The sequence below is a fragment of the Salvia miltiorrhiza genome, chromosome 3, assembly GCF_028751815.1.
Source record: "Salvia miltiorrhiza cultivar Shanhuang (shh) chromosome 3, IMPLAD_Smil_shh, whole genome shotgun sequence".
In the NCBI taxonomy this organism is placed as follows: Eukaryota; Viridiplantae; Streptophyta; class Magnoliopsida; order Lamiales; family Lamiaceae; genus Salvia; species Salvia miltiorrhiza.
In genome coordinates this window covers 35,007,756-35,034,828 of record NC_080389.1, presented here as the reverse complement: position 1 = coordinate 35,034,828, position 27,073 = coordinate 35,007,756, and the positions used below count along the sequence as shown (strand labels likewise).

Below are 27,073 nucleotides of genomic sequence, written 5' to 3'. Positions count from 1 at the left end.
CCGACAACAGCTACGACAATGGAATGAATGGCCCAGAGGTAAAATCTCTCACAAAAACTCCATATACTGATAACTTCCTGATGCTTTCAGGAGACTACTCAGAATCTGGAGATAGCTCATCAGTTGAAAATGACGAGTTTGATCAGCTTCTGACTGATCACTGTCAACTGAGGAAAATGTTCGAAGATCTCCTCAAGCAGAATCAGAAAATGGATAAGGAGATCAATGATGAACGAGCTAAACATCAGACAATCATCTACTTTCCGGATGAAACTTGTCTTGATCAGCTAATCATGGAGAACAGCCGACTGGAAGAAGAGCTCAGAGTCTCCAACTCAGAATGTGAAAGAGCATCTCATGAAATCAAGAGGCTCAATCACAAGCTGGAAGAAACAGTCAAGAGCTGCATGATGCAGTCTCCCATGATGAGCAACTTTCCATCGAAAAGATTGGTCAACAACATCGGAGGAAAGGTTGCAGCTGCCAAAGGAAAGAAAATCATGATCATCTCTAAGAATGATCCTTCTGAAATCACAACCTCAGAAGAATCAAGAGACCATGATGTGGATGAAGTTCACAAGCGGAGACTGATGGCCAGATCAAATGTTCCACCTCCACGAAGCTACAGACGAGCTAAGAAGGCTCCCAACCAGATCATCTTATTGAAAAGACTGGAAAGCAGATTTCAGTCAAAGATCCGGGAAGGAACATCAGGAGTCAAGAAGAATCTTCCTCATCAATCCAGGGGAAAGAAAGGCCACATCAGTCAGAAACTGACATCCTCAGTTCAGTTTCAGAAGGAACAACATCCATGGAGATCAAGCATTGCTGAGTCCAGACGAGCTATGCCAATTCCTCAACGACAAGTCACTGGACGACAGACAAATCTCCATAAGTCTGCAAAGACTGAAGTATCTCAAGGAAGATACTTCACCGAGCAACGAAGACCTCAACCACTCATCAGACAGAACTGCTACAAGAGTGAGGCCTTCAAAAAGTTTTCTCAACAAAAGAATGCTCAAATGCCACCTGAAGCGCCAACGACATCGATCAGACATCCAACAAAGCGCAAAAGATCAGACAGACCAATTCTGAAGCAGATTTGGGTTCCAAAGGGAACTCGAACTAACAATGAAGGACCCAAAGTTTGATTGGGTGCCTGAAGCAACTCTTCCTTGCAGGTCAATGTCAGGAAACATAAAAAGAAGGAAGAGGCCAAAGCTTCAATTAGAACGTGGTATCTGGATAGTGGCTGTTCGAAGCATATGACGGGCTACAAAGAATATCTATCCCAGTATGTCGAGAAAGCTGGATCCAAAGTTGCATTCGAAGACAACTCGATTGGAGAAACAAAAGGCTACGGTGTGCTCAACATGGGTAACGCCAGTATCAGTAATGTTAGCTTTGTTTCTGGTCTTAAACATAATCTGTTGTCTGTGAGTCAATTTTGTGACAGTGGTTTCACAGTGAAAATCAAAAAGGATGAATTCACTGTTAGAAACAATCAGAAGAAGGTGGTTCTGAAGGGATTCAGACAAGGAAGTCTCTACGTCGTTTCTTGGGAAGACAGCCCACCAGAAACGTGCCTCATCAGCAAGAGCAGCTCGGAGCTCAATTGGCTCTGGCACAAGAGACTCAACCATCTCAACTTCAAGACGATCAACAAACTTGCTAAACATCAACTGGTAGAAGGGCTTCCTTCTATTGTATTCCAGAAGAAGCAAGAATGTGAAGCATGCCTCAGAGGAAAGCAGACGCGGACGTCATTCAAGTAAAAAACAGGACACTCCTCTGAAAGGATTCTGCATCTACTTCACATGGATCTGTTTGGCCCGATCACTCCAGGAAGCTACAACGTTAGAAAGTACACCTTGGTAGTTGTGGATGATTTCTCACGATATACTTGGGTTATCTTTCTCTTCAAAAAGAAGGAGACACTGGAGGAACTGCCAAAGCTGCTGAGAAGACTGAGCGTTGAAAAGGAAGTCAACATCATCAGCATCAGATCAGATCGTGGGACTGAGTTCCTCAATACTGTCATTCGTGAGTATTATGATGAACAAGGAATCAGTCATCAAACTTCTGCAGCAAGGACTCCCCAGCAGAATGGAGTCGCAGAAAGAAGAAACCGGTCTCTTAAGGAAGCAGCCAGGACGATGCTAGCCGAGTCAAAACTTCCCTTAAAGTTTTGGGCCGAAGCAGTCAACAACGCATGCTACACGCAGAATCGCTCCTTCCTCACTCAGAGACATGGAAGAACTCCATACGAGTTATGGAAGAACAGAAAGCCTTCGATTGCCTACTTTCATGCTTTCGGTTCTAAGTGTTTCATACACAACAATGATAAGAAGAGGTTGAACACCTTCGATAGCAAGGCTGATCCAGGAGTCTTCCTTGGATACTCTGGAACAGAACGTTCAAGCAAAGCCTATCGAGTGTTCAATACTCAAACTCTCTTTGTAGAAGAAACACCTCATGTGATCTTTGATGAGTCTACAGATGGTTTCAGGGAACAAGATGCTGAAAAGGTTGTTCAGATCGCTGAAGGTTCCAAAGCTGAAATTCACACTGTCGAGCCCTCTACTGTCTTGGTGTGGGGACCTGGCAAAGATGAAGATACTGAAATGCTTCAGTATCAGAAGATCAACCAACGGTCTGAAGTTCAGACTGGAGTCAATGCAGATGGCATCAGTCAAGGGGGAACTCCATTTGCTGAAGTTCAAGTTGAAAGCGCAGAAGCCGCCCCAGCTCAACTCACCCCTGCTCCAGAAGGTGCTCAACATCCCAGAGCTATTATGACCGAAGAAACTCCACCATCCCCTGAAGAGATCAAGAAGTATCGAAGATGGTTTGAACTTCACTCTAAGGAGAACATAATTGGAGAACCATCAGATGGCGTCAAGACTCGGAGATCAATGTGCAACCTCGTCTTCGACATCAACCAGAACTGCATCAACGAAGATAAGAATTTTAGCTGTTTCTTATCAACTACAGAGCCCAAGGATATTGAAGAAGCTCTGAAGTCCACTGAATGGGTCATCGCAATGCTAGAGGAACTCAATGAATTCAACCGGAATTCAGTTTGGGAGCTTGTGGATAGACCAAACGATGCAAAGGTGATTGGCTTGAAATGGATTTTCAAGAACAAGGAAGACAAAGAAGGAAACGTTGTGAGAAACAAAGCAAGGCTTGTGGCTAAAGGATACAGTCAAGAAGAAGGAATCGACTACGACGAGACATTCGCCCCAGTTGCCAGATTGGAAGCAGTCAGACTCTTCTTAGCCTTCGCAGCTCACAAAGGTTTCAAGGTACACCAAATGGATGTCAAGTGTGCATTTCTTAATGGAGTGCTCACAGATGAAGTCTATGTAGAACAACCTCCCGGATTTGAGGTTGCTGGACCAGAAAAGGTGTACAAGCTGAAGAAAGCGCTCTATGGATTGAAGCAAGCACCAAGAGCGTGGTATGATACTCTATCTGAGTATCTGATTGAACAAGGCTTCAAAAAGGGATCTGTGGACATGACCTTGTTCACTCTCAAAGAAGGAGAAGATCTCTTGCTTGTTCAAATCTATGTCGATGACATAATCTTCGGATCCAAATCCGAACGCATGTGCAATAAGTTTGCTGACATCATGACGAACAAATTCCAAATGTCCATGATGGGAGAAATGAATTTCTTTCTCGGATTGCAAGTCAAGCAAACCAAAGAAGGAATACTGATCAGTCAGTCCAAGTATGCCAAGGAGCTGATAGCTAAGTTCGGTATTCAGCACATGAAATCAGTCAAGATCCCAATGAACACAAACTGGAAGGTTGATCCAGGTTCAGAAGGAAGCTCTGTCTCTTCGAAGAAGTACAGAGAAATCATTGGATCTTTGCTGTATTTGACTGCGAGCAGACCAGATATCGCATTTGCAGTCGGGGTTTGTGCAAGATATCAATCAGATCCTAAGGAAGCTCATTTGGATGCAGCTAAACGGATTCTGAGATATCTCAAGGGCACACCCAATTTAGGATTGTGGTACCCAGCAGACGACGACATCAAGCTTACCGGATTTTCAGACTCTGACTTCGGTGGATGCAAGCTTGATCGCAAGTCAACCTCCGGAACCTGTCAATTCCTAGGCAACAAGCTCATCTCTTGGTTTTCAAAGAAGCAGACTTCAGTCGCCACCTCTACAACTGAAGCTGAATATGTTGCTGCCGGAAGCTGCTGCTCACAAATCCTGTGGTTAGTCCATCAACTAAAGGACTATGGGATCGAGGAAAAAGTAGTTCCTATCTATTGCGACAGCTCCAGTGCTATTGCAATCTCCCAGAATCCAGTTCATCACACCAGAGTCAAACACATTGAGATTCGACATCACTTCATTCGTGATCATGTCGAAAAGAAGAATATCTCTGTGGAATGGATTCCCACTGCTATTCAGAGAGCGGACCTGCTGACCAAGGCTCTTCCAGAAGAGAGGTTCAATGATCTATGTGCAAAGATCGGCCTCATCAACCCTGAAGAGTGATGCTGTGTTTGAAGAGTTTCTCAAACAGTCTTGCTGACTGGTGGTCAACCAACTGCTACTTCTACGATCGCCGACAGCAATGAAGTCCAAATGCTCATCTGAAGAAGAAGACATCCTGATGATTAAACCAGGATCACGTGGTATCAACTGACTACTATGTTCAGTTGATCAGTAAGTATTTTAAATGCTTACCTTTTCAAAAATCAGTTATTTCAGTTTAGAGCTTTAAGTGTTTAGCTCAAAACCTTTTCTCTGACTGATCAGTTTCTTTCAAAAACTTTAATTAATTGTTGGAATTGTTGGAAAATGGAATATCCGAAAAGGACAAGATTTTTATAAAGAGAAAATCTGTTTTGATTGAACTTGTCCTGATCTTTTTGCCAAAAATCTTTCCAACCTTTTTGCCTCTGCAATAAAATTTCTTGAAATACTCATTGACATGACATATGTAATGATGCTTTTCAAAGTCCTTCGCAGTGACGGCGGACGCGAAATTTTTTCTTCAATTGCAATTTAGGCACAGTTTTCGAAAAACCTTTTCATCTTCTACATGGTTCACATCTTGTCTATTTATACACCATGCTGTCTTCACGACTTTTCTGCATAAACTAACAACACTCCACAGCCTTCACTGTGAGAAAAAGTTTCAATGTCTGTTACAAATTGCAGAGAAAATTTGTTCCGACTAAAGGAGAAATCTATGACTGCAAAGTCATGGAGTGGAAGAATGACACTCATAGTCTTGGTCTTCACCGGACCCTTCCACTGGATCACAACGTCTCTCCGACGTCAAAGTTTGCTCTACCCTCACTTGTATCCAGCGAAACGAGCGTCTTCTATCCTCATGCCCGGTGCATCAGCTTGAAGTATCTGTCTGAAATAACACAGACTTCATCGTCTTCACATAAAGGCCTCTTGCCCACTGTGAAGCTTCGATGCCAAGCAACAACAATGAGCTGGAGCTCGTTGTCAACCGGCGCAACATCGACCGTGTCTATCCTCACGATAGTCACTCAGTCGATTTTCCTCCTACACACAATCCTTCTCACATGCCTCTTTCTCTTCACTTTCAACCCTCCTCTCTACCTGATTCCACCCCGTTCTCCATCTCCTTTCTCCCTCCTCTCCTCACTCTTCATTTTTCTTTTTCTAAACCCTCCGCCTTCTCCGTATACCTCTGACCCTCAGCATCTTTCTCTGGACCATTCTGCGATTCAGTTTCCACGCAGTGGTCTTAGCTTCATCCTTCAGTCAAAATCCCGCCTTTTTGATGTTGCCAAAAATGGGGAAATTCTTAAGAGACTTATTCTCAAAAGACTGAAGACGATCAAGCGAAATGATCGTCCTATCTCATTAGGATGATCATGAGGAAGATTAACCAGAGGACAAGACCTCAATTCAACGGAAAACAAGTGAGAGTGGAACAAGCTTAGGAACATGAAGACACGAAGAAAGAAGATGAAGATCAAGAAGTTCAAGGGCGCAGCCAAGCAGACTGCTGGAGTCCATGGTTTATCCATGATGTTTTTTGTTGTTTATCGTTTTACTCCAATGTAAGTCTTGCTCTATACCTCGACTGATGGCTTATCAGTCCTTTTAATAAAATGAACTTCTTATTGATCTCACCCTGAAGACAATAACTCTTTGTCCAGGCTCTGATTTATGGTTTTTCTGTCTTCTTTAAGTTCTGTGTTTAGAACTGTTTTCGTTCTTGCTCTAAGTATAAGTTGTTTAGGTTATATTGTTAAGGGGGAACTGTTTTCACCCCTCGTCTAGAACTTATACTGAGAGCTCAGTCTTTTTATTATCTAGAACTGCTGTGTGGTTTTGGCATCATCAAAAAGGGGGAAATTGTTGGGAACATTGTGGAATATCCTAACCCTTGTTTTGATGATACCAAAATTCATAGGACTTAGATGTAATAGACTAGAATCGTTTTTGAACTCAAGTGTTAGAGTTCGTTTCTAGTTTAGTTGCGGTGTCAAAGACTGAAGACTGAAGAATGAAGACTGAAGACTGAAGACTGGAGTTACCAACTGAAGTATCAGTTGAAGAATCAGTTGAAGACTGATTATTTAATGCGCGCCATAGACTGATACTAAAGTCAAGTATCAGTTGAACATTCCTCCTAGGACTGATCTTCCAACGTTCAGAGGAAGCCACGTACGCTCAAGTACAGCCGCATTAAATGCAGAGATATCTCAATATCTTATCTCTGCAGAGGTCATTCCTATCTGGTGGTTACTTTTCAGAGATGTCACATCTCCTGTCGATCAAAGAGAGCCGTTTCCACACAGACAAGGAACCTCGAAGATTGAAGCCTCAGCCCAAATTCGAATTGCTCTCCAACGGAAGAAATCTTGAGGATGATTTACGCCAACGGATCTATTCAAGAATTCTCCTACAAATAGCGCTCGAGAATCACTTCAAATCTTCACCGATTCAACAACATAAGCTGAAGCTCTGCCGAAATAGCTACTCAGCCCAAAGCTTAAACCGCTCAAAGCTTGAATCGAAGAAGAGAATTCCAAAGCCAAAATCAGTCACTGCTGATTACAAACATTCTCTTAGACCCTAGGCATATATTCTGTGTACTCAGAAGTCAAAGGTCAAACTTGCTTCAAAGAACTTGTTCTTTGTAAGTATAGTTGGCACTCGTTTAAACCTCTCCCCCATAAGAGTGTTTGAGTGATTCGGAGATTCAGGAAGGTACTCTGAACTCTGAAAGAGAAGTCTGAGCACGAGGTGTGCTTAGCAGGGAAATCCTAAGCGAGTTGTGTAGGTGCTGAAATCCTATACGAGGTGTGTAGGTAGAGAAACCCTACGCGAGGTGTGTAGGTGCTGAAGAGAGTTTATCTTCAGTTCACGGTTTGCAGTGCACCAGGCAAGCACTTGCGGAGTGGATTGTTGGTCTGATCAACCAGCCGTGGATGTAGGAAAGAGTTTTTCAGAACCACGTAAAAGTCTCTGTGTTGTTTACAGCTTTCAGTTTTACATTCTTAACTGTGTTATTTCTATTGATAAAACTGAACACTGACTAACTGCTAGAGAAACCTTAATCCAACTATCTGCTCCACCGAGGCTATTCGAAACTAAGTTTAATTTCCGCTGCATGTGATATCAATCTGACTGAACTATCCTCTGATAGTAAGGAAGAGTGATATCATCTCTATCTTAGCAAACACGACTGAAGCCCTTACGTGGATCAGTTAAGTTCTTGTGACTTAACTGATAACTCTTTACTGAAGAGCTTTCAGTATCAGTCGTCAACCCTGTTGGTCAAAACTAATTTCGGTTAAATAGGTGTCTGGTTTGCTTGTAAAGTTTCTTTTCTATCTCTGACTGGGATCCCTCTGATTGAGGTTGGTAGATAGACCAAAAATAGCCTATAGGTGTATTTCCCCCCCCCATACACCTATTCGAGACCCCCCCGGACCTAACATGGTCAAAGATTGTATGAATCTTGTCGCCCTGTGAATTGATTCGGTAAAAATGAAAAGAATCACCTTGTCGTTTCCAATTGTAGATTTATTTATTATTTAAAGAAAAAATTCTTTGCCGATCGTGGATCATTTTGCCGCCCAAAATTGGAATCAATTTGGGTGGGCAAGCTCACGTATCTTGCCGGGTGTTGTTCGAAATTGACAGCTTTTAATTGTAGATTTATTTAGTATTAAAAAAAATATATTGTGCCGATCGTGGATCACCTTGCTGACACTTGTGTCGGCAAGCTCACGTATCTTGTCGAGGCATGCTCGAATTTGACAGATTATATGTGGACCGATGCATTAACTCCTTGAAGTAATGAAAAACATAATAATTTTCGGTTGGTTGCATGCTTTTCCATCCACTTTTCAGCAAAAGTTGAAATGTTGTAAGACTTTTGTCATACAAGTACGTTTCGGATATTGACATCAAGGATAATTTAGGTATTTTGGGCATAGAATCAAGTTTTTATAAGAAGTGGGCATAGAATCAAGTTTTTGTAAGAAATGATCAAGTTTTTAATTTTTGATCATGAGAAGTGGGCACTTTTCCCTATTATCACTAGAAAAAATGTGTCAATATTATTCGTTTAGGATGGAGGGGGTTTTTCAATTATCTAAAAATTAATTATTTAAAAAAGTAAATCTGATCTTAAAACTATTTCTAATTATTAGTTTATTAAATTAGAAATACACATAATTCACAAAACAACAACTTCCTAATTCTCACGTCGAAAAGAATTTAACCGCTTTTGGTGGGACGGAGTATATAATTGTCATTCAAGTATTAGAATGACTTAGAAAAAATGTGTTAATATTATTCGTTATATATTTACAAAGATCTATATATTTATTCGAGCTATACAAATAATCTCTAATAATATTTAATTTTTTAAATTATAAATTTGAATAACTATAACTGTTACATTTTGAATATTAATGAGCATACATTGCAGGTACAAACAGTGTCAATAATAATAATAGTAGTAAATACTAAAAAGAATGCTATCATCCATAAATTGAAAGCAAGTTGAAACAAACACGCGTACAATAAAAGCTATTGATATGACCTTTTGTGTCCGACCATAGTTAGGTTATAAAAAATTACTATATTTTTAAAGAGAAAATAAATTAATTTACAAGTGGATGGTTAGATTAGGGGGTTTGCATAGGAAATTTCTTCCTAGTCTCATTGACTATTCCACAGGCGTACGCGTAGAGAGTATTATTGTAAAGAGTAAAGTTGAATGGAAATTAGATAGAGAAAGAGGTACCAAAATAATATGGATCGATTGCAATACAAAGAGGGTGTGTTGTCAATCCTAAAAGGAGGAATGGGATGGTACGACAGTTATGATGAAATCTCTGAATTCAAACAGCATTTGCACCAAGAAGAAGTCGGTTTGGCACACGAGAAATTAAAATATGGATGGGTTTTATATGAGACAGAGCAGAGGCAGTATTCATATTACACAAGACAACTCCAAGATAAGATCATAAAGCTGCTCAAACACATGGCATCGGAGTATCTTTCAAGGGGCTATCATTATATGATGCAGTTTTGGGGAGTAGTGAAAGAGGAGGGGAAGCATCACCACCTCTCTTCCTCACACCTCCCTTTTCTTGTTACCCAACTCAGCAAGGGGGTGTGTTGTTGGTACAGGAAGCAAAGTAGGGATGAAGTGTATGTTGTCAACGTCGAAGCCGACGGCGGAGATGAAGAGCAGCTTGGAGGCGTAGTAGGACGGGTGTACCGGAATAAGCGACCCGAATCCTCACCGGATTTGAGGCTCTACTCTGCCCATGATTTTCCCATGCGGGATAAAGCTGCAGCCTGCGGCTTCAAAGGTTATGTTGCATTCCCTGTATTTGATTCAAACACTAATCAATGTTATGGTGTGTTGGAGCTCTTGTCAAATAGTTTCTCTATGTTATTAGACACATATCTACTTTCTGAATTGGATAGAGGACTACAGGTTATTATTCTATCTCAACGAATCCTACCTACAATATATCCAACATATACATGCCATGTTAAATATGTAATCACTTTTATCATTTCCATTCAGAATGCAGACTTGAGGTCCACTCACAATTGCTCAACACAACGGGTAAGCATATACAACATTCTTATTCTGGCCACCTGTTATTATATCATTCATAGTCCATAGATCATGCATTTTGTCATGTTTTGATGAATGATTAGTTTTGTATGAAGGGTAGTCCTATTCATACGTAGTAATATAGTATAGTATGTATACTACATAATATACTTATAATATATTGTGGCAACCATTCGGATGCCACACAGTGTATTTAGAATTTTTTTAAAAAAACTTACATACATTTTGTGTCTCCCATTTTCTTATGGAGGACGTTTACGTTGCATAACTAATAGGGTTAATAGCAAAAAAATACATGAACTATCACCAAATTTGCAAATTGCACATGACCTTCAAAATTAGCCTCAGAATATATCACCTTTTAATTTTATTGTAATTTGCACACGGCGAGATTTCCGGCGTGGAATAAGTTTGACCGGTGATTATGTGGACATTACATGGCATATTGAGTGGCTTTTTTTACACGTTGGCAAGCCACGTGGGCAAAACGACGTCGTTTTGATATTTTGAATAATTTACTCAAAAAAAATGCAAATGTCTCTCCGACATCTTCCAGATCAACACGGCAGCAGCCCCCTGCTTTTCCGGCGAGGAACGCCTCTCCTACATCAACACGGCAGCAACGGCGTTGCCTCCCCTCTTCCACCTCCACTTAACCGCCACCTTCCACCACCACACCACGACACAAACACCACACAAATCCCCAAATTTGCAAAACCCCCAAATCCCCCACATCCTCCTCCGCCTCCAACCTTCCAAAATCGGTGTCGAGCCGGATGAAATCGAAGGAGTGGTGAGGGAAAATCTATATCAAATGGGAAGAAATCCCCAGATCTAAAGCCACAATCCTTGCGTGATGTGTGTGGGTCGGAGAAGGTAGAGGTGGCGGTGGGGTAAAAAGGGGGAAACCCCCAGATCTGGCGGTGGCGGCGGCGAGGAGGAAGAGGAGTTGGGATTTGGCGTTTGTTGTTGCGTGGTGTGTGTGAGTCGGAGAAGGTCAGAGGGAATTTGGTATTGGCAGTGGAGAGACTCGCGACGGCTGCAATTTGGGAGAGGAGGAGACACAGCGGTAGGAGGTGGCGTCTGCGTCGACTTAGCTCGCCGGAGATGGAGAAACAGCGACGCGAAGAGAGGAAGGAGAAGGGGAGACGTGAATGAGAAGAAGAGAGGCGCCGGAGATGGTGTGTAGGGGGTGCGGCGGCTGGGAGTGATAAGGGAGGCGCCGCATATGTTTTCCTCTCTTTTTTCTTTTTTCTTTTTTTAATTAGACTCAGTCAAAACGACGTCGTTTTAAGTGTAGAATATAACTACAAAACGACATCGTATCATTTGAACGCCGGAGTGTCCACGTCGGCAAATTCTGGGAGCAACGTCAACACCGATTAATGTGTTGGTCAACGCATGTGCAATTTACGATAAAATCAAAAGTTGATGTATTTTGAGGCCATTTTTGAAGCTCATGTGCAATTTGTAAATTCGGGCAAACTTCGTGTATTTTTTTGCTATTATCCCTAACTAATAATATGTGTGATTGAATATTTTTATCCTTAAAATTTAAATTTTTCAATTTTGACTCTATCAATGAGATACAAATCAAGAAAACCTAGCTAAAATGATTGAAATAATCAAAGATTTTGAAATATCACAAAATTTTAATCCATCAAAATAAATAAGGAATTAACCTTATTATTATTATTTTTATCTATCAAAAGTACTAATCCGCAAAAGTAAACATCCCTTAACTGATTATTTTACTATATATGCATTTGGAATTTTTTTTTATCTCACATATTCTTTTAGTGAAAAACAATTTAATTCTTGAAACCATAAATATAGTCATTATTGGAACAAAAAATATTGAAGAAATTGAGGTAAAAAAAATAAAAAATCATTGTGTGCACACTTACTCAACCTTATGCCGCTAATCTTGGATTGATTTTTAATAATCTATTCATTTTAACAAATTGAGGTAAAATTAAAAAATATATATTGAAGAAATTGATTTTAACAAAGAAAAAAGAAAATAAAATATTTTAAAATTTTAATAACCTATTCGTTTTAAATTCATTTTTGATAATTTTTATATCATATTAAAGATCTTCTAACGGACTTAAACTTAAGACGATGCACATTGAATATTTTTTTTATAAATTAAATCTGACAATTTTCAAAAAGAATTAAAATTATAAAAGAAAAGAAAAAAATAGTAAAAGAATTGATGGGAGAAGAGAGAGAAAAAATGGAGGGAGAAAATTCCTCTATTATATATTACTAGCACACGCCCACTCGTGCGATGCACGATCAGTATCGAAACTGAACGATATTTTAAATAAATAAATATGCATATTATATATATATATATATAATTTTAATATAAATCTAAATAAAAAATTTAAATTATCCACGACATAATTTCAATAAAAAAACATGAATTCGAAAATATATAAATTTTCAATTTTGTATTTTCAATTACCAATTAATTGATTTTCATTGATAATGTGTATAAATATATAAATTCACCATCAAAAGTAAGTATAAATGATAATGAGTATCATTATATATCATATAATATTATAAGATGTTCAAAACTATTTATTTGCACATAGTTTAATAGTATATTTTTGGAGTGTATATGTAATCATATTTATGTGGTCATTTTGTTTAAATACAAATTCTAAAATAAAGTTCCTATACAACATCCAAAGAATTGATTTTGCGAAAAGACAAGATTCGTTTTCATAATAAAAATGGTCAATTTATTAAGATTAATTTTATAATATTGAATAATGCTATTGCATTATTTTAGTAGGGGTTTCGATTTTAATAAGAAAAAATTTATCTGAAAAATGGTTTTATCGGTGAATCGTAAGTGCATACATGCCATGTAATTTGAATAAACATGACAACAATTATTTTTATATGCATCAAAGTTTTTATTTGTATATTTTACTGACAAATATTTTTTATCAATGAGTTGGCAGAAAAAATAAAACGTTGAACGTGTCATTCATTTTCAAAAATAAAATGCGGAGTTTATTTAACTAAATTTGAATAGACGTGCTACTACAAAATTAAATTCTTCATTTTACTTTTATTTTATATTTTAAAGAGAATCAATAATGGACGATGAAGCGCAGTCTGTTGGTAAGACGCTTCCCCTCCAACCAATAGGTCGGGGGTTCGAGTCACCCTAGGAGCTAGAGTGTGAGTGGGTTTTTTCCTTTCTTTGGTTGTAACAATTTAAAAAAAAAAAAAAAAAAAAAAAAAGAGAATCAATAATGATTCTCCAATTAATGGTTTTTCAATTAATCATTTTTTTTGCTTAATAGATAAGTCAATCTAATATTAAATTCAATTAAGAAATAATAATCACAAGTATGTTAATATAAATAAATATAAAAATTTCATATAAAAACATACTAAAAATTTAATAAATCTAAATCGTATTTGAAAATCTATTTAATATATATACATATATATATATATATATTAATATTAATATTAATATAAAATTCACTTAAAAGAATTATGTTTAACCTAAAGAGTTATAAAATGAATAAATATAAGTTTCATCTTTTTAGTTACATTAAATTGTTATAATAAAAGATATAAATAGAAATTATGAAAAATGAATGAAGGAGAAAGAACATATAACTAAAAGAAATTAGAAAAGAGAAAGGAGAGATAAAAGATGAGAGAGAAAGAAAATAATTTTGTAACTTTAATTGATAATAACTTATTCGTTTTAAATTTATTTTTTATAATTTTTATATCAAATTAAAGATCTTTTCGTTATCTTTAATTTAACATCTGTGTTGAATATCTTTTTATTTATCAAAATTGACAATTTTTATAAAACAATAAAAAAAAAGTAAGGAGAGAGAAATTTTGGTGAGAAAAAGTAGCTGTTATATGCTCTTTTATATAATATATAGATAGATGTGATTGCAAATCAATTACTAGTAAGAAACTCTTTTCAAATCAGAAAATTGCAAATAACAAACTCCCTTTGTTAATATTTAATACTTACTAGATAGTAGATACTCCCTCCGTCCATAAAAAAGAGTCATATATGGGGTTCGGCATGGGTTTTAGGAAAGTTGTTAAAGTAGGTGTAAGTGAAGTAAAAGTAAATTTATAGGGGTAGTGCTAATATCACTTTTAAAATTCTTTAATCCTCAATTTTTGAACATTTTAATAAAATTATTTAAATTTTTGAATACTTTAAGAATTTGAATGTTAAATTATTTTTCGAACACTTCAATTTTTCAACTTAATTCAATTTAAATTTCAAAGTTCATTTTAACTCAAGTTTAATTTCAGAATTGTTAAATTAAGAATTCGAGAGGAATTTTTTGACTTCAAATCATAACTGGAATTTAAAATGGAATTAATTAAAACTGGAATGAGAAGAGAACTAGAATTTAAAATGGAAGTTAAAACCTGTAATCCTTAAACATGCACACTGATTTCGAAAATTTCACACTGTTTAAGCATGCACAATAGATCTAGAAAACTCTTGACCAAATAATGTAAAGTAGAGGGGTGTTTAATTAATCAGACGCGTTAATTTAAATAAGGAATAATTGAGGTGTTTAAAATTGATTGTGGTGGGTCCATCAATGGCAACTAAAGTAAATATTAAAATAAAAGAGGAAATTTGTCAATAAAGTGAAACAAGACTCTTTTTTCAGTGGACGAATGGAGTAATAGATTTGGATGTCTCAGTTTTTTATTTATGGCCATTCACTCTCCTTGGTATAAGCAGCGGGAACCTGAGAGCGAAATAGAAGTGAAACTTGAATTGGCTAAGAAGACTGTCCCACAACTACATATGGCACAAGTTTGGGTCCCTTGCCAGCAGTGCCAGTGTGTTAACATCAACACCAACTTATGTTGCATGGAATTCGTATATCACGTCATTTCTGAAAATGAGCAAGTCGATACGGATACGGATACGGATACGGATTATGGTGTGCTTGAGTATCTTGGGGCTAGTGAATTTCACAAGCTACAAATAGATATTAGGAGCTGCCATTCAAATTTATGTGATCTCACTATATCTAAGAATCCGTTGGCGCACTACGCCCAGATGGCTAGGATGTCCCATTCTTTTGCAGTATCTCTGGAAGACATCAACAATAGTAGCCACTTGTATGTCATTCAATTTTTTCTTCAACCAAACAATAGTAAATATTATTCTCAACAGCAGCTCTTAAGGATAATGGCAATGAAGCTCAAAGGCTTTAAGTTTGTAGATGATTATGAAAAGCCTAATGCAATTGGATGCTGTTTAAATGTGATGGAGTCCTATGAGGAAATTTTTTCCGAGTCGGAGTTCACAACATACTTGGAGATTGTTTCTGACTCATGTTGCCAAAGACCCTCATCTGAAGATGAAGTTTACAAGGGATGGGTTTTTTCTTGTCAAAATCTTGTCGAAAGTGACTCATTACTGATCTACGAAAAAGTAGAAACTTTCATGAAGAGCCTACGAATGAAACAAGGCTATTGGATAGTACAGTTTTGGAAGGCCAGAATGGAGAAGGATAGGTGTTATCTACAAACTCTAGATCAGCCTTTTGCTGTTGGACGTCTTGCCATGGGTTTAGCTTCATTTAGGACGAAATGTATGAGATATCCCTATTTTGTAGATGACCAAGCCAAAGAAGAGGAACTTCCACCCCCTGCGCGTGTCTTCAGAAATAGGCACCATGAAATCTCCCCTGATCACCTCTTCCCTTACACTACAAATGAATTTTCAATCACAAATTATGCAGTGGATTGTGGTAGTAAAGGAGGATATCTTGCTTTACCCGTATTTGATGATGAACACAATCACAAGTGTGTGGGTGTCCTGGAGTTCCTCGGATTTGACTATGATCAACTTCAATTAATCAAAGACGGACTAAAGGTATCGTCTCTTGTGAATTCTTACATTTGATTACATAAATTCAATGTGAACAATTAACAATGTCCACTTCCTTGCAGGTAGCAAAATTGCGGTGGACTTACACTGACTTCTACCCAAGACTCTTACCATATCAACCACCTCACAATGTAAATATCTTTATTTTATAAGAAAATGCTTATCTATTTTATACCAACTAACCTGTATCAATCTGCTTCTGACATAATATGCTCTAGTTGGACCAGATTATATATGGCAAGAAAGAAGCAGTGAATGAAATCAGAGAAGCCCTGCAACTGTGTGAAGCCATTCCCCAATTTCATATGGCAAATGTTTGGGTCCCTAATGAAGAATGTGTTATTAGTACTAATACGAGTTGTATGAAACTCGCATTGTCTACTCATTATGACGAACACTTTACTCCTACAGATAGAGTTGATTGGATTCACGTACAGACCGGAAAAGAGACAGTACTTGGGATGGTATTGGCATCTGAAAACAAATCCTGTTTTTGTCACTATGAGGTGAGTAATAGATGTGAGGATTATTTTGCAATTTGTTTGCAAAGTTCGCTCCCTGAAGATGACCTTCTTTATGTTGTGGAGTTCTTTCTCTTGCCGGGTCCTCCAACATATCAATATATTCGGTCCTTCTTGAACTTTCTACTGCCAATAATACAACATGAATTCAAATCATTTAAGTTGGCATGTGGGAAACAACTAGGAGAGGAATTGGTGGTTGAAGTTATCGAATTTTCTGATTCAAGCAAACTTGATTCCCCTGAATTAGAGCAGGCTCATGTGTTTCCAATCAAATTTAAAAGTGTGCAATATGAGCATCAACATACTCAAGAGCAACATACACAAGAATGCAATGTGGCTGCTTTAGATTCCAAGAGCAGAGAGAAAGGAAAAAGGAAAAGCGGTATCAGTCTTACCTATGAGGTTCTCGAGCCACATTTCGGGAAGCCCCTAAAAGATGTTGAAAAAGACCTTGGTGGTGAGTATAAGAAACAATTATTGTTTGACTTTTCTTCAGATTAATTAAATTTCTACTAACAGGGATGGGAATTTATTTGTTATTACAGTTGGAAGATCAACAATAAAGCGTGCATGCAGAGACTATGGCATTGGAAGGTGGCCAAATAGAAAAGAACACGAAAAGAATCTACCCCTCTTTCAAGAACAGAATGGTGGGGATTCTCACCAAGATACAAGCAATGAAAGCACTCATCCTGTCATTGTTGCTGAGGAGGAGAAAGAGAAGGTGATGATAAAGGTGAAATACAAAGAAGATACAATAAAGTTTGAGTTATGTCTCTCCTTGGGAGTGAGTAAGCTTTTTGAAGAAGTGGCTACAAGACTTTAAACTGAAGGTGGATACTTTCAAATTGAAATATGTGGATGAAGATAATGATGAGATCTTATTAACATGTGACGCTGATTTGCAACTTTGTCCAAAGAGTCAGACGGCAACAGGCAAGACTTGTATCCACCTTTTTGTTCAATTAATTTCTAAATAAGCTCATCTGCAATGGTGACTCTATCAAGACTTTGTCCGTTTATTTCTCTTATTCTTGAATTTCTGGTGTGAAATCATTTTTTCTGTCCATACTGCATGTAACCAAAGAGTTACGAAATTCAAATAATTTTAATGCGTGTAATTGTTATGAATAGTGTGTCTTCTGTGTTATTTGGATTGCACTAGGAAATTAAGTTTAGTTTCTTGAGTTAAAAAATTGCTTTCTATTGTTGTAGAAGCAGATTCAAGAACACACAGATTCAAATAATGAGACATCTTACATCACATCAGATGCTTGAAAATATTCTGTCATTAATAAGTTGAAACTCAAGTTTATCTGCTATATATGTGGAATACTTTCTACGTGGCAATTCCTCAGTGTAATTTTCGGATGATATTTGGCTTGTAATCGGAGATTATCTTTTGTTTAGTTGAGTTCAAAATTTGCCTTTGTTATGTTGTAATTTGAAGATGTAGAACTAGAATCTAAGAAACGGGACTAACTAAATTAAATTCTTATATTAAATTACTTAAAACATACTATATGTGCATTTATCAAGCCCTGAAAGTTGTCCTGGTACATTTTGGTTACATTTTATATTTTTCTCTCCACTTTTTTAATGCATAAATATAGTCTTACCCGTCCAATCTTTCCTTTTCTTTTAATTTTGAGAAAAATACTCATCCAACCTTGTTCTTATATATTTAAATAAAATTTTACCCATCTATTCGTAAAATCATAATTCCACCCCTGTAATTAATGGTATCCAATGTAACATGTAATTCTACAAACAACATATCTCGATGAAAGTAAAATGAAAGCATGAGAAATTCAGACCGTGGAACGAAAACAACAAACCTAACAAACACAACATAAAAGGAAGCTTAGAAAACTTAAATGAACATCTAGCTGCACATACACATGTTGATATTCAAAGAGCGCATAACATTACGAGTAATCCTTTACACCATACAGAGTCTAGTAAAACCAACCCGTTCAGCAAGATTTTAGCATAATACAGGATAATATAGCACCATCAGCAATATGTTTGATGCTCGAGTGAGTCATTCAGAATTCAAATACATAAGATGCAATCATCGAAGCTGCTTCCGTGCACATATTTAGGGAGTGGACCCGTAGTGAAAATCATGAATTAGAAGGGAAATCCTAGGCAAGAACCTAGAATGTCGATCCATTCCAGCCAAAGTTGGAACCCTGCAAAAAACAAAGTTGATGTCATAGATCTGAGGAACACGACAGATGAGACAAGTTAAAAATTGAAGATCAAACTATAATATGTATTAAAAAAAAGTACAAGCGAAACAGCTCATGGAGAACGGCTCAAAATATTGAAAGTACATTTACATGATCTAGAACTGGTGTAAAGCATGAAGACATTGTGCATATTCTTGGCTCTGACTGGCCTAAACACACAGGAGGATTGAAATGAGAAGATACTAGAGCACAGAAACACTATTTCTAACAAGTTCAAAGTTGAGCTTTCTTGCCTTTGTGTCATAGAATTTGAGGAAATATCGTGCTTTTGGCACGGATAGCTTAGTCTCAAGTATGTCGGCAATAGCACCACTGATCTTCTTGTTGACATCAGGACTAAGCTCTCCAATTGAAACAAGCTCTCCATAAGCAGCAGGCTGCTCTGTCCCTCCAAATGATATGGGGACAGATCCCTTCAACACAACCATCACATACTGCAGTTACACAGAAATGCAAATGTAATCACTTCATTCGAAATTATCCAGAAAAGCAACGTATTTTAATGACAACTGTATCAGATTATTTCTAATCAAAACCCATTTTGGAATACTAAGCACTTGATTCTTCCGGAGTTTGGTCAACATGCATGACAAAATTGGATAAACAACACCCAAAATAGATAATTTGATTCGTACCCAATATCCGCATTGCAAAGGGCTCGTGACACCTGAAGGAGCATATCTCATGGTGCCGCTGACTTTCAAATTTCAGCAAAATTCCACTTTGTTATTAAGCCTAGTTAAGCTAAGTGCCAAGTTGCAGTTAAGTCCAATATAGAAATTGCAAATGAATCCCTATTTTTCATAGAATTGAAAAGAAGTCGATGGAAGAAGAGAGATTAACCAATGCGAGAAAATGAAAAACAGAGAAGAAAAAGAACAGACGTAGCAGCAGGTTGAAGATGGCGAAATTAGGCTGCCCAGTTTTATTTTATAGTTGGATTATTAGTTCATTCATTTAACAGAGTTTTTGGCAGTTATGTTTTTTTGTGGAGGCTCGAACATAAGACTTTTGACTGTAAACATTAACCGCTTATGCTTAGCCAATACACACAATCAAAAATTCAATTTCATTCAAAAGGATGTGGCATATTTTAAGCATCAACACCAATGGATTCTATTTAGTTAACCGTATTTATCACTCTCTGCGCTTTGCTTTTCCTTGCAATTTTCAATCTTTTATCTCTTTCTTTTAATTTATTTTTCCGTTTTTTATTTTTTTTATTTTTTAGTTTTATATTTTCTAAAAATTGTGTACTTTCACTAATAAAAAAGATATTCAATATTCATATCAACTTAAGAACGTGACAATAACTTTAATTTGATATATAATACGTAAAAAGTAAATTCAAACTAAGAAAATTATACATAAATTAAATTAATTTTTTGTCTCTCTCCTTTCCCTTGTCTTATAAGTTAGTTTTGCTATTTTAAAGAAGTTAGCTTTTAATTTTAATTTCTTTTTGTAGCTATCTTAAAGACTATCAGATTGTAGATAAAGGAGATTATCATGGAAGAGAGGATAAATATCAAGAATTATAGTATTATTATAAGTCTAAATAGAGACTTTTTCTTATTAGAATTTTTAGTATTTTGCCTATAAATAGAGGCATGTATTTTCATTATAAAGGCATGACCGAAAACGATCCCCAATCGACCCTGATCGATTCCGAACGATCAACCCTGTAATCTTTCTCTCCGCAAACATAGTGAAAAATTTATATGTTTTTAGATTCAGATTCTTTATTGAGGTAATTGGTGTAGATTATACTCCCTTCGTCCCGCCGATCTTGAGGCGTTTTTTTTGGCAGGAGAATTAAGTAACCATTGTTAGTTATTTAAGTATGTTTGTAAATTTGTGGTTAATTAGTTATTTAGATAATTAATTATTTTAAATATAAAATTTAAATTAATTAATTAAATATGAGGGAGTATTATTTTAATTAAGGAATAGACAGAGGGAGTATTATTTTTAAAAAATATAGTTCACACTTGATTATATTTAATACTTATTATTATTTATTTAAAATATCGTTCAATTCCAATGTTCACAATGCATCGCATGTGTAAGTGTACTTGTTAGGGTGAAATTAGGGCTGCCAAACGAACCCCACTTTCATTTATCGTTGATTTCGGTCTCTATTTATTAGGTATTTTTCAGTTGGCCTCTATTTTATTTTGAGCTAATTGAATTGTTAGAATAATATTATTAATTATATAAACTATTAGAAGAATAGAATTAGTTGAATTGTATCTCTAGCGAGTATGATATAATGTGATTAATTAAATTTAAAAAGCATAGGTGTTTATGTTTTCTTTTGAGCTAATTATGGATATCGGATTATACCCATTTTGTTGAAGGAAAAAAAAAATTATTTACACATCATGAAAGAAATATATAAACACTACGCCCACGTTTTGGATGAATAGAGAAAATATACCAATAAATTTTATCTTCAACCAAAACCAAAATTTAAAGAAGATGCATATGGTGATCATGCTTGCACTTGTAATTGCTCTTATGGATTAGTGGAGATGAATCCCAACAGCTTTTTTTTTTTTTTTTTTTTTTTAAAGTAGGAATCTCAAAAGCTTTTTAAGTTTTTGGGAGGACAATTTCTAGATGAATATCTTTAAAGCCTGATGCAATTGAATGCAAATTAATTGATAGTTCAAAATGAACCATGCATTACTAGAATGTTTCGTGCCTTAGAGGGTAAATTCGTAATAAATGATAGGATAATTCTTTTCTCTCTTATTGAATTATAAAACTGAATCAAATCAAGAAAAATAAATTTGGTGTAGAATATGAAAAATATGTGAGAAGAATTTTACGTTAAAAAATATGAATAAAATTTGTCTTTGTTATGTTGTAATTTGAAGATGCAGAACTAGAATCTAAGAAAGGGGACTAACTAAATTAAATTCTTATATGAAATTACTTAAAAATGATCTTTTATCTAATGAAAATTGTACATGATCCCATTAAAACATACTATATGTGCATTTATCAAGCACTCAAAGTTGTCATGGTAGTTATTTTTGGGTTAAGTATTATATACGTCCCTAATATAGATGCCCTTATCACGTCTAACACCCTATGATCAAGGTCGGTTTAACTAAATCCCAGAAGTTCTTACACTACAAAAAAATGCAAAATTACCTTCTAGATTTACCAGCGGCGGTGGCGGCGCCGCTGATAATTACCAGCGGCCCACCGACGGCAGAGAAGGCGACCAGCTTTTTTAAAATACCGTCGAGAATATCGGCGGCATTGCCGCCAAGAAGTATAATATTAATTAAATTATTTACTTAAATAAATTATCGGCGGCTTACGTAAATAAATTGCCGGCGGCGGTGCCGCTGGTAATTATCGGCAGGGAGTCACGCCACCGGTATATTGAAAGCGAGTCGCCGATTACTTGCGGCATTGTGACGCCGGTAAATTGTGAATTAAAATAGGGCTTTCTTCCCCCATTCAGCCACCCTCCGCAAACCAGCCCCCCCTACGCCCAGCCTACCCCCAACCGCTGGAACTGCCGCGCCCCACCGCCAGCCGCCGCCTCTGTCGCGCCACCACCGCCGCCAACCACCACCGTCGGTCAGTCACCGTATGTTTCCGTCAATTTTATTTATTTATTTGTAATTTTATTTATTTATTTATGTAGTGATTTATGATTATTATCTCTTATTTTAGAAACAAAGAATTGTAGGATAAAATTTATTATTGCTAGGCTTAATTTACTACTCCCTCCGTTCCAACAAAGATGCTACATATTTCTTTTTGGGATACCAAGCACTTGATTCTTCCGGAGTTTGGTCAACATGCATGACAAAATTGGATAAACAATACCCAAGATGGATAGTTTGAATTGTACCCAATCTCCTCATTGCAAAGGGCTCGTGACGCCTAAAGGAGCATATCTCATGATGCCGCTGACCTTTACATTTCAGCAATATAAGAGAAATGTGTTTTGAGTTTTAAATTTTTACAAATAAAATATATTAATATTAAATTTGACATACCCATGGGATCAACCGAGACATAGACCCACGATTAACGTACTCAAATTGGGGCTGTTTTAAATAAATCCCAATAGAATAACTTTTTGACTAATCAACAATTCTTATAAATTACCTATAAAAAGTACTTCATTCGTCCACGAAATTTATACCACATTACTTTTGACACGAATTTTAATAAAATATGAATAAAATTAGTATTAAAGTAAGAGTCTCACTTTAAATGTGAGTGAAGTGGTGTGAACACTACTATTAAAAATGGATGTGACATATTTTATGTGGACAAACAAAAAAAAAAAATTGTGGTATAAATTTCGTGGACAGAGAAAATATAAGATGATGATGATGATTATTATTATTATTATTATTATTATTATTATTATTATTATTATTATTATTATTATTATTATTATTATTATTACCCCCTCCGTCCCGCTTCAAATGATCCAACCCAAATTTAGAAATAAAAATGGACATTTAACACTACTTTTTGGGTTGTTTCACCACCACTTTACACCTTTATCACACATTTCTTAATCTCCGTGCCCAATTTTTTTAGGTCATTTAAAGTGGGATGGGCGAAGGATTATTTTACGTGGTGTCGTATAATCACATCATTTCATTTATTATCAATTCTCATTCATCCTTATTTCCTTTGCAAATTTCAAATCAGTCTCCACCACTTATCAGACTCCATCCACTTAAAAAATCTATAAAACTCAATTGTTATTTAATTATTTCATTTTATTAAGGAAAAGGAAAGAGAAAAGAACCTAAGAACCCTTGAAAGTACAAAAAAGTAGACTAACAGCCGATCCTCATTAAAACGTCTTTAAGAAAAACCCCAAGGAAAAAATCTTAAAGATGAAAAAGAGTACTCGTCTAAACACAATAAAAGACCAAAAAGGGGAAAAGAGCGGGAGTGAGACTACTTCCAAAACTCTGGCCTAACCATCGTCCTGAAGTAGCCATGGCTCTCACCCTCCAACAAACGACAAAAAAGAAAAACTAAGAAAAGAAAAACATAAGCTAACAAAAGGAACACAAAAAAGCAACGAAACCGACGAAGCTCAAAAGAGAAGCCGGTGGCGACCGAAGAGGATCCCACGTGGTGAAGCATGAAATCAACGCCTAATCTAAAAAGTAATAATCGAGACAGGATTTACGTGGTTCGGTCGTTAAGACCTACATCCACGGGAGATCTTCGAGTTCTTCCACTATACTTCGAGATAATTACATTTTACAAGTGTTGCTCAAAAATAAATCATCCTCTCCTAATGCTAATGCTAACCTTCTATTTATAGATGTGAGAGTGAGCCCTAAAGGCCTTAGGCCCATGAACTCTAATAATTGGATTTAGGCCCTTTAATGTCTTAATACACTTAACTTTAGTCTTGATTTGTCCCATCTGCGTTGTCCTTCGTTGCCCGTGTTGAATAGATCCCTTGAGTTGTGCAGGCGAGTCTGTGCTGCCAAGTAGCTTAGGTAATCTGCGCCGTCAAGTCCCTTTGTCTGCGCTGCCAAGTCCTTGGTTGCTGGTTACAGACCTTGCGAAGGTATTCCGGTAGGCTGTCTCTGGTAACTCTGGCGGGGCATGCAACTCTGCTCTGGCAAGGAGGGTGGTAGCCCTGCTCTGACCGTGTGGGTGGTTCTGCTCTGCTCTGCTCCTTGGCAGAGCTGCGGTCTGCTCTTTTCTGTTCCTCGGCAGAGCTGCGGTCTGCTCTGCTCTGCTCCTCGGCAGAGCTGCGGTCTGGTATTGCTAAGCACAGCGCTGATGAGTATTACAGTCCTCATCAGCTACTCCCCCTAGTTTGGTTGAACTGTGTCATTTTTGTGTTCAACCAGTGGTGCGTAGTATAGAGTCAGTGATGTGCTGCTCTCCCGAGCCAACTAAGAGTTCATGATTCCCTGCAACTTATTAGATAAGCATTGTTAATTTTGTGCAAAGCAAAGGTGACGAAGTACTGCAGCGCTGCCAATGAGCTAAGATAAAAAAGATAATAATTTTTTCTTTTGGTTCTTTGAATATCATCAAAGATGACTGACTTAAGGCTCAAATATCCAGAGAGCGGCTGAGTTGCCACTTAAGGCTCATCCCCTGTTGATGAGGAGTAATATGTGCAGAGCAGAAGGAATGGACTTGGTCAGAGAAACGGGTCTCCGTCAGAGAAGCCACACCCGCCAGAGAAATGGCCTCCGTCAGAGAAGCCACACCCGCCAGAGAAATGGCCCGTGTCAGAGAAATGGCTTCCGCTAGAGTAATCACCAAAAGAGCGGAGAAATCTCTCGTTTAGGAGCAAATTTACTGTTATGCCCTCGACCACGCGGCGCGCATGTATTAGCACTGAATTTACTATTTTGCCCTTAGCTTGTAATCTATAAATAGCCATGCATACGCACTTTGTAATTTACGCTACCTTCACTTGCAATACTACAGCAATCAGACTTTCGTGCTCTCAACTTTGCTTTTCTCTCTCGCTTTTTCAAACAACACTAGGTATAATTCGTAATTCGACAATAAATCACCGATTAAATCTATATACGTTCAATTATAATTCACCAACTGGCGCCGTCTGTGGGAAGTGAATCGGGGCTACGTCGTGAGTTCCGACGAGCTTACAAAAAAAAATGGAAAATTCTGGGTACTATTCATCGAAGAGGGGAAAAATCTGAGTATTGTTCTTCAATTTCTAGTTTCCGATTTCCAACTTCCAGATTTCAGTAAGAGAGGGTGTTTCGGGGGGATCCGATCCAATCAGTCATAAGAAATTTAAAAAGAGAAGAAGGGGGAAAAATTCGTCCCAATTTCCAGATATCGATGGGAGTTTCTAGCAGCAACCTTTCTCAGCTCCTAATCTTCACCAAAAGAGGATCCCCAATCAGTTCGAAAAGAAAAGAAAAGAAACACAAGTTCTGGGTAAAATCTACTGATTCTTATCCTCAAAATTTCCTCCGGGAACAAATCTCCGGCTGATGTTCGTCAGCCCCGCTCGATCTCTCTCTCCTCTTCAAAGATTTCAATCCAGATTTGCGGCCCCTATTTATCATAGCCCGCATTCCAATTCTGGAATCTCGAATCGCTGAAGACACCTCCAGCAATCGAAGCCCCAACATAGATCGTCGCTCTCTCTCATTCATAGATCCAGATCGGGTCGATCTCACTGACGTTCACCGCTTTTCTCTCTTTGAGATGTGGCTCAGTCAATCCAGCCCACCTAACCGGCGCGGTCAATGATTCACCAGTTCAACGAGCAATAACGGCTCGCGAATCATGGGCAGAGGGGAAAACCCCCAATTCACTCAATTAATCTGTATTTTCCTAGCGATTTATGGTAAATTTTCATGATTCTTCGTGTTTCTCTGTGTTTCCCAGCGATTTCCGCAAGCATCGACACCTTTTCCTGAGCTCCCAGCGCGAGAATCCCCAAATTGCCTTATGTTTCGATCTTCGGCGAATAATCATCCGACGAACTCTCTGCTGCCATCATCGGCTCCCGCTGTAAGAAGGGCAGAACAGCAATCAGCTCTGCCATGTCTCTCAGTCCTCACTCACTCATCAGTGGGAATCTAAAAGACAGAGCAATCGTCACCTCAAAACTCCGTCGAAGGCTTATCGCTGGCCCCCTCTCCTTCACTGTGAATATCGCGGTCGAACCCGAGTCCAGCCTCCGTGTCGAATATCTCAGCTATGACTGAGAGACATACAACCGGATCATTGCCGAAGGCATTTCCAGCTACCTCGGCCAGAACATCTCTGCCTCTCAATTAATCAAAAAGCTAATTGTGGATATTGGATGATACCCACTTTATTAAAGGAAAAAAAATATTTACCCATCATGAAAGAAATATATAAACACTATCCACGTTTTGGATAAATAGACAAAATATACCAATAAATTATTTCTTCAACCAAAACCAAAATTTAAAGAAGATGAATCCCAAAAGTTTTTACATGCATATGGTGATCATGCTTGCGCTTGCACTTGCACTTGCACTTGCTCTTAAGAATTAGTGGAGATGAATTTCAAAAGTTTTTTTTGTTTTTGGACCTTGCTATTTGGGATCAATTTGATCCGCATCAAATCAAAAAATTAATTAGAATTTAACATAAAAGGACATTTTTATTCTTTATGTATTTTTCATTTTATAACTTTAATATATTATATAAATATGTATATATATATATATATATATATATATTATTGAGAACATTAA

General features: G+C 37.2%; 2 protein-coding genes across 7 annotated transcripts in view; one reads left to right on the top strand and one right to left on the bottom strand.

Moving 5' to 3' along the window:
* The first annotated feature begins 9,094 nt into the window (after positions 1-9,094).
* LOC131016445 (protein NLP6-like) overlaps positions 9,095-27,073 on the top strand; it is a 39,180-nt gene continuing 21,201 nt past the window's right edge. For 2 of the 6 annotated variants that reach the window (XM_057945137.1, XM_057945135.1), the window contains exon 1: positions 9,166-9,981. In XM_057945137.1, coding sequence (XP_057801120.1) covers positions 9,289-9,981 — 693 coding nt within the window. In that variant the 5' untranslated portion in view covers positions 9,166-9,288. Of the gene's footprint in view, positions 10,117-14,896; positions 16,043-16,119; positions 16,189-16,275; positions 17,039-17,126; positions 17,732-27,073 lie in introns of those variants that run through there. The other 4 variants (XM_057945140.1, XM_057945139.1, XM_057945138.1 and 1 more) reach the window with 4 other exon arrangements.
* The window catches only part of LOC131016446 (uncharacterized), a 32,790-nt gene continuing 24,202 nt past the window's right edge, over positions 18,486-27,073 (bottom strand). The window contains exon 3 of the mRNA XM_057945143.1: positions 18,486-18,776. Coding sequence (XP_057801126.1) covers positions 18,741-18,776 — 36 coding nt within the window. The 3' untranslated portion in view covers positions 18,486-18,740. The remainder of the gene's footprint in view (positions 18,777-27,073) is intronic.